The 13,166-nt window shown below is 61.1% G+C and overlaps 1 protein-coding gene across 8 annotated transcripts in view; it reads right to left on the reverse strand.

The window, feature by feature from the left end:
• The window catches only part of LOC116822242 (guanylate-binding protein 1-like), a 78,819-nt gene that overhangs the window by 6,665 nt on the left and 58,988 nt on the right, over positions 1-13,166 (reverse strand). For 4 of the 8 annotated variants that reach the window (XM_075071217.1, XM_075071222.1, XM_075071226.1 and 1 more), the window contains 3 exons: positions 3,772-3,974; positions 3,157-3,399; positions 1,630-1,910 (listed from right to left, as the gene is read on the reverse strand). In XM_075071217.1, the coding sequence (XP_074927318.1) occupies positions 1,630-1,910; positions 3,157-3,399; positions 3,772-3,974 (727 nt within the window). Of the gene's footprint in view, positions 1-1,629; positions 1,911-3,156; positions 3,400-3,771; positions 3,975-4,390; positions 4,501-6,771; positions 6,906-7,210; positions 7,444-7,508; positions 7,527-13,166 lie in introns of those variants that run through there. The other 4 variants (XR_012656865.1, XR_012656864.1, XM_032769262.2 and 1 more) reach the window with 2 other exon arrangements.

The raw sequence follows: 13,166 nt of genomic DNA on the forward strand, positions 1-13,166 counted from the left end.
GGGCGTGAGCCGGGGGGGGTGCAGACAGGGCAGGCGTAAGCTGGGCGGGGTGCAGACAGGGCGGGCGTGAGCTGGGGGGGTGCAGACAGGGTGCGCGTGAGCTGAGCGAGTGTGAGCTGGGGGGGTGCAGACAGGGCGGGTGTGAGCCGGGGGGGGTGCAGATGGGGTTGGGGTACAAGCCATGACAGGGCCTGAATGGGGCAGGCCTGTGAGCCGATCCACATGCGCCTGGGGCTGGAGATTGGGCCAGGTCCCCTTGGCCTGGCATCTCGGGTCCCCAGCTGAGCGACACTGCAACCCATATTGTTCAGTGATGTGATGGTGACACGAGTCTGCCATCACTGTGGTGTATTTTCTGCAAGGTCAGGCATGTGCAGGGTGACTGGACAAGTGAGGATCTGCTGAACACCGTTACCCCAGGTGTGTGCCTGCAGCATTTCTGTATGTGAAGTGAGAAATAGTGACCAAACGTAGTCACACCTGGGGAACGCCCACTGGGCGAGATGTTTTCAGTCTAGATAGCGGGTGGGGAAGGGCTTATTCAGGGCCATTAGGAAAAGACACTGGCCTTTAGGAGAAGTTTATCCCCAACCTGGGGGACCTTCCTGGGAACCCCCCCACAGCCTGCAAGTGACACTGTTATGACTCTACAGGGACATGTCATGAGACCACATGACTCCAGCCTCCACCTTGGGGTGTCAGTATTTCCCCACAACCCAGTCTGGGAACCAAGCTTGGGAACAAAGGTTCCCGGCAGATGCTAGCGCTGTGTAAGGCAGGGGAGTGAGGTCATCTGGGGTTCTTCGCTCCCCACCCAAAGAAAACCCTGGAAACAGCCGAGGAACAAAGACTGACCGCAGGGAGGTGCTGGACCCAGGCTAAGGGATTTCTGGCCTGTGTATGGAACAGCCGGGGATGCCAAGCTGTGAGCTGGGGCAGTTTGTCCCTTAAGGATCTGCAGCTGCCTTGTACCATCCCTTAGGGTGAGAATCTGCGAATTCACATCCAATCCAGTTAGTGTATTAACGTAGTTTGCAGTTTGGTGAATTTGCTGGATAATCAGCTTTGCTATCCCTGATAATCACTTACAATTGAGCGTTTGTAGTTAAAAACTTCTTTTTGCTTTATCTAAACCAGCGAGTTGGAGTGAAATGTGCAGAAATCATAGCTCAGGGGCAAAAGGCTGTTGCATATTCCTCTCCACATCAACGGCGGGGGCGAATTTTATGAGCTTTCACTGTACAGTGCAAGATGGAAAAAATTTGGGTTTATACTCCAGGGGGGTGGGGTGCCTGAGGGGCTGGGAGTTGCCTGCCCGTGCAGGGGCTGGTCAGAGAGCCTGCGCGTAACTGCAGCTGGGGGTGCCCCAACCTGTGTGAATGCTGGTGGAAGTGCAGCTGGAGGGTTTTGCAGCTTGTGACAGCAGCACAGGGTGAGAGGGAGCCCAGGCTGGTGGGTCAGGGGGCTCTGTGGTATCCCAGTTCGGGGTGGCTCCCTGGGGAAGAACCAATCACACCAGGGTTGGGATATCCCCCAGGGAAGGGGGTCAGGGTGCAGGGGAGCCCCATGCCCCCCATCCCGCAGAGGGGCAGCTATCCCATAACCCCTGGGCCACGCGAGGGGCCATACCATGAGCTCCCCTTGGAAGCGGCGGTCGTCGTCCTTGAAGGCGCGCGCCATGAACGCCCGCAGCGCCTCCCGCTCGCACTGGGCGTGCAGCTCCAGCAGCTCCTGCACACTCTCCATGGGCAGCGCCACCCGCCGCCCCAGCTGCTCCTCGTAGGCAGCCACGGCCTCCCCCACCGCCGCCGAGTTCTCGATCTGCGCCAGGGCCAGCACCGCGCTCTCCATGCAGGGCACCGCCCCGCTGCGGATGGCATCCACGTAGGTCACCGCCAGGTTCCCCAGCACTGCCAGAGGGGGGCAGGGTCAGCACCAGGTTCCCCAGTGCGGCCGGAGGGACAGAATCAGCGCCAGAGGGGCCAGCGCAGCTGGAGGGGGGCAGGGTCGGCGCCGGGGGGCTCAGCGCAGCCGGAGGGACAGAATCAGCGCCAGAGGGGCCAGCACAGCCGGAAGGGGGCCCAACGTGGCCAGAGGGGGGCAGGGTCAGTGCCGGGGGGCCTGACGCAGCTGGAGGGGCCAGGGTCAGCGCCAGGGGGCCCGGCGCGGCTGGAGGGGGGCAGGGTCAGCACCGGGATGGCCAAAGGTGAGCAGGAGTAAGGTCCCCACCCAGCCCCTCCCACACTCTCCATGACTCCACCTGCTCCCTGCCCCGCCTTGCACGATGGACACCGAGCCTAGGATGTGTCCCTTCCCCACCCCGGATGCACCCTCATCTCCACCAACAATTGGTGCCTCGTTCCTCGTTGGGATGTGCCCGGCTTCACCCCCAGGTGTGGGGCCCTGCAGAGAAATGGCTCAGGGCCCTGCCAAATTCACAGTCCATTATGGTCAATTTCACAGCCATAGGATTTGAAAATTAGTAAATTGCACGTTTTCAGATGATTAAATCTGAAATTTCATTGTAACCGTTGGGGTCCTGACCCAAAACGGGACTGTGGGGGGTCAGAGCTGGATTCTGAAGGCAGCAGCCGCAGGGGGTTCCTGGAGGTGGATCTGGGTCTGATCTCCCCCTCCTCCCCCCCGCGAGCAGCTGTGCAGGAGATGGACAAGTCCTGTCCCCCCTGCTCAGCCGGAGTTTGGGGCCCCTTTGCTGGGGTGCTGCTGGGAACAAGGGGACATCAGATTTCACAGGGAAGGGCTTATTTCACGGTCCGTGACACATTTTTCTTGGTTGGGCAAATGGTAGGGCCCTACCAATGGCCCCTTGGGACCCAGGCGTCCCTCCCCAGGGAAACGCGCCCACCCTGCTATCCAGGCCTCTCCCCATCTCCCCTGGGATCCATTGACCAGATCTGCTCTCTTGGGCTCCCCCACCTGGCCTGTTCTCCCCATGTGGGTCGTTTCTGCGGCTTTGTTTCACCCCTTGACAATTTTCCAGCGGCCCTTCTAACCGTGCACCCCAGAGCTGGGCGCAGGCTCCAGCGCTGGCTCCACCAGCGCTGGCTACGTGGGACCCCCTCCCAGCTCGGTTCACCTGCCCAACACCCCACGAGCCCCGTTTGCCCCACTGTCCCCTGGGCTACCGACACTCACTGGCCCCAGTCACCACATGGCCGCCTGGGATGGTCTTGGGCTTCGACTTCTCCCAGATGTGGTGGCAGAACCGGGCCACCTGCTCCCGGAACTCGGGCTCCAGCTCGGCCTCCTGCAGCTCCTCCAGCCGGGCCAGGTCCCTCCTGCTGGCCGGCTGGATGAAGACGAAGCATTTCCGGGCCGGGAAGAACTGGCGGATGCACTCGCGGGGCAGGTTGTAGAGCTGGGCTCGCTGGCTGTTGCCTGGGGAGGAGACGGGAGCTGGACAGCAGCCCTGTGCCAACAGGCGGCTGCTTCTGGGGGCAGCTCAACAGTTGTTGGACAGATTCCCCTGGGGGAAGAGACCCCGATATCCACAGGGGATTGAGGGGAGCCAGGGAACCGTCCAAGCTGGAACGTGTCTGGGACAGCAAACACCCAAACTCCCAGGGACTGGTAACCCCCGCGAGATGTCAACGGCTGGGGTCTGTGTCTCGAGCAAAAGTCACCCCCTCTGCAAGCACAGTGCCCCCTAGTGCCACCCTGGGGCCAGCCCTGACAGCCACGGGAGAGCCCCCCACCCCCTGCATCCCAGTGCCCCTTAGAGCTGCACTGGGGCCGGCACCACTCCCCTACCTGGCTTTAGTTTCAGGGCGTTCTCCAGGTACTCGTCCTCGGTGATCTCCCGCCCGTCCAGCTGCAGCTGCAGCGTGAAATCCCGCACGGCCCACACGAAGGCCGGGAAGAACCGCACGAACTCGGCCGAATCCTCCCCCTCCTGCCGGCCGCCCTCGCCTGCCACCTTCACCTTGATGCGCTCCGTCAGCTCCGTCACGTAGCTGGGGGCCAGGCTAAGGAACCGGAGATGTGGTGCCCCCTGCAAGGGGGGGTCCTGATCCCTCAGAGCCCCCCTACCCACCTGCGACGGGGGCTCAGAATGGACCAGGGGATGGGGAGGATATTCCATCACAACCCTCAGAAGCTGGGATCAAATCCACCACCTCCAGGGTCCAGAGCAGCCAACTGAAGCACTGGAGCTGAAGCGGTGACTCCGCCAACTGGTGGCAGTAGTGGGTTGTTACCTACCATGCGGAGCAGCCACTAGAGGGGGCCATGGTGCACACCCTGCACTGAGGGTCACAATTTCACTGGGAGTGAAGCATTTGGAGGGAACCATGGGGCTCTTCCCTGGGGACATGGGGCCCTCCAAGCCTCCAGACCAGGACCCCCAGCCCCAGCCCCCAGGCAAGGATACTGCAGCTGGTCCATGGCCTGCTGGTTGATGGTGCCCATGCTGTTATAGACCAGGGTGCTGCTGAGCAGCACAGCCAGCGCGAAGATCCACGTGTCGTTCTTCCCGTCGCCCTGGAACGACACCCACCGTCACCATCCCAAGTGCATCCCAGCCGCAGAGCTCACAGCCCATCACAGAGCACGGCGGGATCACCAGCCCCATGGCACAGATGGGGAAACTGAGGCACAGGGAGATCCAGAATGGGTTAAGCATCCCGCAGGGCAAGTGACCCACAGCAACCTAGAGAGGCAGGTAAGGCCAGTGTGCAAATGATCACTAGGCCCATTCAATGCCAGCGAGGATGGAACTTCGAAGTGCAAACGTGGATTGCTGGAAATTGGAGGTAATTACTACCTAGATACGTTTCCTTCTCTCTATTAGCTGCTAATCGTGTAACCAGACAGTTCCTGTCCATTCCCGGCGCTACTGCTGCAGAGATCGAAGGGGAAGGTGACTTGAGGAGAACCTTGAAGCAGCAGCATTGTTCACCTCTCTTTAAAGTCTGTGGTAAACGGTCTATGAGCTGCTTAATGGGCAAATGCCCTTGTGTTAATCACTAGGATATCGAGAAAACAAGGAGCTGGATCAAAAGTCTGTTGTTCACCCAGGACTGAATGGTCAAGAGGCTGCTGGAGACGTATAAAGAGCCTTGGGACCTGATCCTGTTGGTCGCAGATCTGCTTAAGGTTTCACGCAGGGGAAGCCTAAGCCACAAGGATTGAGATCCCAGTCACTGGCTGGAGTCACCCTGAATACGGACGTTGGACTGTAACCTCTGGACTGTTTCTAGAAGGACTTTTGGCAACTGCAAGCTCGTCTCTGCTGTGTCTGAGCCTCAAGAACTGAACTCATGTCTGTCTGAACAGTGATCTTTTCACCAACACTTGCTCTCTTTTCCTGTTTACTACATTTTAGTTTAGTTCACAAGGATGATTTGGCGTAAGATCTAAGTTATATATTGACCTGGGCACACGGCTGGTCCTTTGGGATCAGAAGAAACTTTTCTTTTATTTGATGAAATAAGAGTGTCAGAAATAATCTTGTTTTGACGTGGGTACCTGGATGGGGGCCTGAGGCTGGGCACTTTAAGGGAACTGCATTGTTTGGACTTTTGAGCAACCAGAGCGGTAACACAGAAGCTGTTTTGGCAAATCTAAGTATTGGAATATCCACCAGCGTTTGGGGTTTGTCTGATTGAGTGACCTCAGCTGGCTCCCACAGGCACCATCCTCACAGAGAGTCAGTATTTGGAATTGGGGTATTTCCCCACACACACCCTGTGAAATCCCCAGCTCCCGGAGGCATGGGAGGGGAGGGGCGGAGGAGCTTCATTGCTCCTCTTACTGAGTAAGTTTCACCTAGTGGCTACACTTAAAGCTTTGGAGGCGACACCTACCCTGCCCAATTAGCGGCAGCAGCCCCACTGACTGAGCACGGCGTTTGCGCTTTATAGTTTTTCGGGTCCCAACTATATTTTGCTTTTGCTGGCTGGTGTTACCGCCCTTCCATCTTAAGCAGCATGTCTGAGCCCTTCCAGAAGAATCGAGTTCTCATCTCCTCTGGAGGCAGGTGGGAATAGTCCAAGGTCAAACCGGTGGGTCGCTGAGCAGGTCTTTGACCCAGACTCTCCTGACTGCCAGCACTTGCCTCCACTGCTACAGCGAGTCAGGAAATTTCACAGGAGAATGAATTGGTTGATACCAAATCACTAGCGAACCGGACGTCTTAAGGCAAGTTCCCAACTTGAAACTTAGTGGGAACAAAAGTTCGTTGTAGAACCCCACATGCCGTTTGTCTAACGAACTTCATTTGTCAGGTAAAATGACATCTCATTGCCAATGTTTTGGTAATTGTCCAATTAGAAAGAAAAAATGACATCACAATGCAAATGTCTGCAAAATTATTCAATTTTTGTGTGTCCTGGACCAGGACAAGTTTTCTATTTTCAGGCCCTGGCACTTTCCCCATTTTGACTTCTCTCAGATGCAGGACAAGGAACCTTCTTAATATTTCAACAGTTGTCCCGGCATGGACATGTTTCCAGCACCCGGGCCTCCTCCAGCCCGCCACCGCATCCAGCCCTCCCAGCATTGCCACGCCCCTCAGAGGGCATCAACCACATCCCCAGACACCCCTCCTTCCCCTACCTGCGCGGTCGCTGAGTCTGGTTCCCTTACAGGGGGCTCTATACATTCTCCTCCCCTTTCCCAGCATGCTTGCCTGACTCAAATGTCCAGCTCCCTGGACTACAAGTCAGAGCCCTGGGGACGCAAGGGGCGCTCCATCTGGGATTTCCATCTGCGTGCATTGGCTGTTCTATCGCTGCCCCCAAGCCCACTCACCTTCTCCACGTCGCCCAGCCCCTCGGTGTCCAGCAGCACCAGGGTGTGGCCGGCCCGGCAGGGGTGGGGGTGGGGCAGGCACCACATCCAGATGCCCTTGGTGTGCGACTGGATGGTGCAGCCCAGCGAGAACCCTGGGGAGAGAGGGGCGGAGCTGGGACAGACGCAGAGCGAGGGGACCCAGGAGTCCTGGCTCCTAGCTTCCCTTGCTCTAACCATCACACCCCACTCCCCTCCCAAAGTCAGGGAGAGAAGCCAGGAGTCCTGCCCCCCCCAACCACTAGACCCTACTCCCCTGCCAGCACCAGGGAGAGAACCCAGGAGTCCTGGCTCCCAGTCCCTCCCCTCTCCTCTGACCCACTACACCCCACTCCCCTCCCAGCGCCAGGGACAGAACCCAGGAGTCCTGGCACCCGGGGGCTGGGCTCACGTCTCTCACCTGTTCTCTTGCTGGCCAGTCGGTTCATGAGGTAGGACTTGCCGGTGCGGTACAGCCCGGCGATGGCCACCACCACCACGGGCTGGGAGATTTCCGCCAGCACCCGCAGCGCCTCCTGCTGCACCCGCAGCTCCCCCGCTGGGCTGTTCTCGATCAGACAGATGGGGACCGGCATGGGGATCTCCATCACACTGGGGGGGCGGCCTGCGGGACACAGAGCGGGGAGGGTCAGCGCGGGGGGGTGAGACAAGACACAGAGCCATGCCCCCCCCAAACTGCGGGAGACCCTTCCACCCACCTGCGTGCAGCGTACGGATCCCAGCGGTGCCCGCAGCAGCTCACCCGGGGCAGACAAGCCCTGGCGCTCCTGGGCGTCGCTGCGGACCCCCAGCCGGTGCCCGTTAGGCTCTGGCAGCAATTTGAAGAGCCGAAGGCTCCTGGGCACTGCAGCAGCAGGCAGAGCCCCGGGCCCTTTAAAATCGCCGGGCCCATGGGCAGCTGCCCCTTTTCCGCAGCCCCTGTTGGGTTGGGTTTGCGTCCTGGCCACATCAACCCACTTTCATTTCCACTCGTTAGTCCCTGGATGCAGGACCTGGTGCTTCGCACAGTTAAATCGCATCCCGTTTCTGTGACTCCAGGTCACCGGGTGGGATATTCCGGTCCTCCCCCGCCCTGCCAATGCCTCCCCACCCTGTGCCAGCCGTAATGAACCCGGTAAATACGGCTGGTCCCTAGAGGGAGCCGTGAGGGGCTCCACTAGCGACTCCCCAGCCTGGCAGTTCCCCTTTCAGGGTGACCCGCTGTCGTCCCCACTTCAATCACTTCCCTGTCCCCCTTCTCGATCTCACAGTAACCCCCGTCTCCTCCCATGTGAGGGACAGTATCAGGGGTGGGGAACTGGGCCAAACGCCTCCTGGCCCCGCGGAGACTCGAGCCACCGCGTCTCCTGTGGGTCCCCTCCCGGACAGACACTGGGACTGTGCGCTCCGCCCCCTGCAGCCCACGCGTGAACCGGCCCCACTCTGGGTGAACCGGCCGCTGGTTCCGCATAACGCCTGGCGCCCCCGGCGCGTCCAGACCCGGCCCCTCGCTCCGGCTGCCCAAGCTGGGGGGAGCCCCCTATTTCCTCCCCAAACTCCACCTCCTCCGGGCACTGGCTCCCGCGCCCCGCTGCCAGGTGCCCCCTCCCGCCCCCTGCCTGACCCGTGATCGAGCCGCCGGGGAGCACCCGGACGCGACCACCTGCCCGGTCGCAGGCGAGGTCGCTCTGTCTCCACCCGCGGCGCAGGGTGGCTCCGAGCCGAGCAGGAAACGGAGCAAGGCCACTGGAACCGAAGCGCGCGGGCGGGCCGGTTTACGCGCTTCGAAATTAGGGACCCGGATCCAGCCCGAACCCCTGGCGGCGGCGCCACCCGGGACAGCAGCCCACCCCTCCAGGTGCATGCGGGGGCGAACCCCTATCTCTGCCAATCGATCCGGGGAAACCCTGCTCTGCGGTCCATCCCACCAGCCGGGAGAGGAGCCAGGAGTCCTGGACCCAGCCCCCCCGTTCTGACACTCAGCCCCACTCCCTCCCACAGCCGGGGAGAGAACCCAGGGGTCCTGGCTCCCACCCCCGCTCTGACGCCACCAGCCCCACTTTCCCTCCACAGCCGGGGGAGAGAACCCAGGAGTCCTGGCTCCCACCCCTCTGCTCTGACCCACAGCACCCACTCCTTCCCACAGCCGGCGAGAGAACCAGGAGTCCTGGCTCCCACCCCTGCTCTGACCACCAGCCCCAACTCCCTTTCTAGTGCCAGGAGAGAACCAGGAGTCTGGCTCCCAAGGCCCCCCTGCTCTAACCACCAGCCCCACTCCCCTCCCAGAGCCGGGAGAGAACCCAGGAGTCCGGGTTCCCAGCCCCCCCCGCTCGAACCCCCCAGCCCCCACTCCCCTCCCAGAGCCGGGAGAAACCAGGAGTCCTGGCTCCCAGCCCCCCGCTCTGACCCCCAGCCCCACTCCCTCCCGAGCCGGGAGAGAACCCAGGAGTCCTGGCTCCCAGCCCCCTGCTGCTACCCAACCAGCCCAGCTCCCCTCCCAAGCGGGAGAGAACCCAGGATCCGGCTCCCAGGCCCTCCCTCTGACCACCAGCCCCCACTTCCCCTCCCAGAGCCGGGGAGAGAACCCAGGAGTCCTGGCTCCAGCCCCCCGCTCTGATCCCCAGCCCCACTCCCCTCCAGAGCCGGGGAAGAACCCAGGAGTCCTGGCTAACCCAGTCCACTCCAACAACCTCACAGTAAGGGCTGCCCAATTGCAGTCCTTAGGGGTGCTGGGCAGCAGGGAGCAGGGCAGGGGGTCAGTAGGGGGCGCCAGGCGGCAGGGAGCAGGGCAGGGGGTCAGTAGGGGGCGCCAGGGGGCAGGGGGTCAGTAGGGGGCACCAGGTGGCAGGGAGTTACGTGGGGGTCAGTAGGGGGCGCCAGGCGGCAGGGAGCAGGGCAGGGGATCAGTAGGGGGCACCAGGCTGGAGGGAGCAGGGCAGGGGGTCAGTAGGGGGTGCCAGGCTGCAGGGAGTTGGGTGGGGGTCAGTAGGGGACACTGGGTGGCAGGGAGCAGGGCAGGGGGTCAGTAGGGGGCGCCAGGCGGCAGAGGGCAGGGTGGGAGTCGGTAGGAGGCGCTGGGTGGCAGGTAGCAGGGTGAGGCATCCGTAGGGCGCGCTGGACGGCGGGTGGGGGGGTGGAAGTCAGTAGGGGATGCTGGGCTGCAGGGAGTGGGTTGGGGGGAGGGAAACTGAGGCAAGGGGGGTGAGGCAGTGTCTGTAGCTGAGCTTGGGCATAGCATGCACACTCTGCGCTCTAAGCAAGGGAGCAGCAGGAGGCTTTGCAGCAAGGCCTTCTGCTAGATGCACTCGGGACCACTGTGCTGTGTGTCATGGCCCCTGTACTACCAGCATTTGCCTCTCCGCCTGGAAAGCCGGTGTGGCAAATCCGGGGTTACACACCCCCAGGATGGAGACGAGGCCCCAAGGGCTCGGGTCATCCCCACCAGCTGGGTGGCGGCAGGGTCAGCTGGGGTCACCAACTCGGAGAGACTCAACCCTCTCTCTCACACCCACAACCAGGTTTCCCGGAATCAGCCTCATGCTAGGAAAGGCTCCGGCTGCTTTCGGTTTCCACCTGACTCTGACACATTCAGGGGATTTTGAGCTGCCACACGCAGATCATTGGCCTGGTATGTGAGTTGGCATCATGGACAGTTCTCTGAAAACATCCGTTCCATGTGCAGCTGCATGAACAGGCCGGGAGGGGCAGGCAGGCGCGGGAGTGATAATCGGACAGACACATTCATATGCTGCTGGCCAGGGGCCGCCCGGGCCACTCCTTGAGCACTGCGGGCAGTTGTGGGCGCCCAGCTCCAAAAAGATCTGTTAGAACTGGAAGAGGGGCCGAGAGGGGCCATAAAACTATCTGGAGGTGTGAGTCAGCTTCCCCCTGAGGAGAACTTGAAAAGATAGGGGCTGATCAGCTTGGCAAAGAGACACCGGGAGCAGGAGGTGACCGAGGTCCATACATTTCTCCCTGGTGGAGAGAAATGTGTCTTCACATGTCACACAAACCGGGGGCCACCCGCTGACATTAATGAGCAGCAGGTTTCAAACCAACAGCAGGAAGTATTTCTTCACCCAACGCCCCGTTAACCTGTGGAACTCCCTGCCAGGGGATGTTGTGGAGGCCAGCAGAGCGGGGTTCTGCAAGAACTAGCTGAGTTCCTGGAGGATCGGGCTCTCAGTGGATATTAGCCAGGATGGGCAGGGATGCCAGCCCTTGCGCTGGGTGTCCCTAGGAATGGGTGGCAGGGGATGATGGGTGACTGGCTGATGACCTGTTCTGTTCGCTCCCTCTAAAGCAGCTGGCACCCACCACGCTCAGAAGACCGGATCTGGGGCTAGATGGGCTGTCGGGCTGACCCAGTCTGGCTGTTCTTACGTTCTGGCAGCTGGCGGCGCTGGGCCCAGTGAGGCATTGGGGGGCGCTGTGCCGCAGGGGCGGGGGGCTCAGCTGGGAATGTCTCGCTGCAGGGTGTGGGGCAAGGGACTCAGCAGGGGGCGCTGCGCTGCAGGGTGCAGGGCAGGGGACTCAGTAGAGGGGTGTCATGGACTGTAGGGGGAGTCAGGGCCCTGCACCCCCACTTCCTGCCATTCACCAGGACTCTGAGCGAGCCAGTAAAGCAGCAGGTTTATTTGGACGACAGGAACACAGGCCAGGACAGGTCTTGCAGGCACAGACAGCAGGATCCCCCCCAGTTAGGTCCATCTGGGGACCCGCTCCCAGGGGCACCACAGCCCCGTTGGGAAGCCCAAGCTCCGTGGGGGGGCCCTCTCTCTCTTCCAGCCAGCTCCAAACTGAAACCCCCTCCAGCCCCTCCTCTCTGGGCTTTGTCTCTGTCCTGGGCCAGGAGGTCACCTGATCTCTCTGTCTCCAACACCTTCAGCTGGCACCTTTGCAGGGGGGGGCCCAGGCCATCAGTTGCCGGGAGACACTGTCAGGCATTTAGGTGCACTGGCCCCTCCCTCTTCAGCAATCACACCCCCTTATCCCACCACCCAGATACTTAAGAACTCCCTAGGGGACACTGAGGCACCAACACATTATTCAGAGAAAACATTAAGAACATCCCCAGTTCGCCACAGGGGGTGCAGTCCTGCAGAGGCGGGGAGCTTGGCTGGGAATGTCCCACTGCAGGGTGGGGGGGGCTCAGTAGGGGGCACTGTGCCACAGGGAGCAGGGCAGGGGTCTCAGAGGGGGGTGAAGTGCTGCACGGAGCAATAGATCCAGTGCAGATTTAAATGCCCCATTGCCGGGGATTTCCCAGCCCTGCCGGGTGGGGTTGTGAGCCAGCATCGAGCTGCCGCAAAGCACCATGGGGCAGAGTTACCCCAGCACAGGGTCTGGGCTTGGAGCCAGGCGACCCCCTGGCACGGCCTTTGCCAGCAGTGGGCCAGGCGGGCACCTGCTGCAATCCCTGTGGTTTGGCACTGAGCAGCCCAGGCGGATTTCCCAGGGTGCTGACTGGGGGGAGCCTTGGGGGCTTCCCAGACTGGGAGGTTTTAACTCTAAGCAACACGGGCTGGGATGCTGGGACGCCCCCTCACCCGCTCCACACCCAATGAGCAATTCCTGGCCTGTGCCCCCACCCTCTGACCAGAGTGGGCACCTAATTCCCCGTGGGAGACACGGAGCAGGGCTCCTGGGTTCTCTCCCTAGCTCTGGGAGGGGAGTAAGGGCTGGTGGTTAGAGCAGGGGGGCTGGGAGCCAGGACTCCTGGGTTCTCTCCCTGGCTCTGGGAAGGCAGTGGAGGCTGGTGGGTTAGAGCAGGGGGGCTGGGAGCCAGGACTCCTGGGTTCTCTCCCTGGCTCTGGGAGGGGAGTGGGGGCTGGTGGTTAGAACAGGGCAGGCTGGGACCAGGACTCCTGGGTTCTCGCCCTGGCTCTGGGAGGAGAGTGGGGCCCAGTGGGTTAGAGCAGGGGATGATCCATTGGTTTCCTTTGAGACGCTCGGACCAGCTGTTTGTCGTACGGACAGCCTCAAGAGGCAAGGGCTAAACGACACATGAAACTAATAGTGCCGTGGCACCTAGACTTGAAAACTCCACCTAGTTGCATCCAATCCACGGTAAGGCGACCGGGAATCGGCAGTTGGAGACCGTCCTCGCTCCCCTGGACAATCCTGCCGCTCTCCGCGTTTCCAGCTCTAATCTGTTGACCAAATCTCGGAGCTCAGTCAAATGCTTGCGGGGGGGGGGGGGGTCAGCGTGCCCACACGCTAAAGACTCGCAGCATGGGCCCTGTGGACAAAGTGGGGCTGTTCTTAAAATGTTTCCCGCTCTGAATACTGCGTGGATGCCATCAAGTATTTCCAGCCTATCGCATTCTTAAGTCTCTAGGTTGATGGAATAAAGGCCAGTGTGAATAAATCAACTG

The sequence above is a fragment of the Chelonoidis abingdonii genome, chromosome 11 (genome assembly GCF_003597395.2).
Source record: "Chelonoidis abingdonii isolate Lonesome George chromosome 11, CheloAbing_2.0, whole genome shotgun sequence".
NCBI lineage: Eukaryota > Metazoa > Chordata > Testudines > Testudinidae > Chelonoidis > Chelonoidis abingdonii.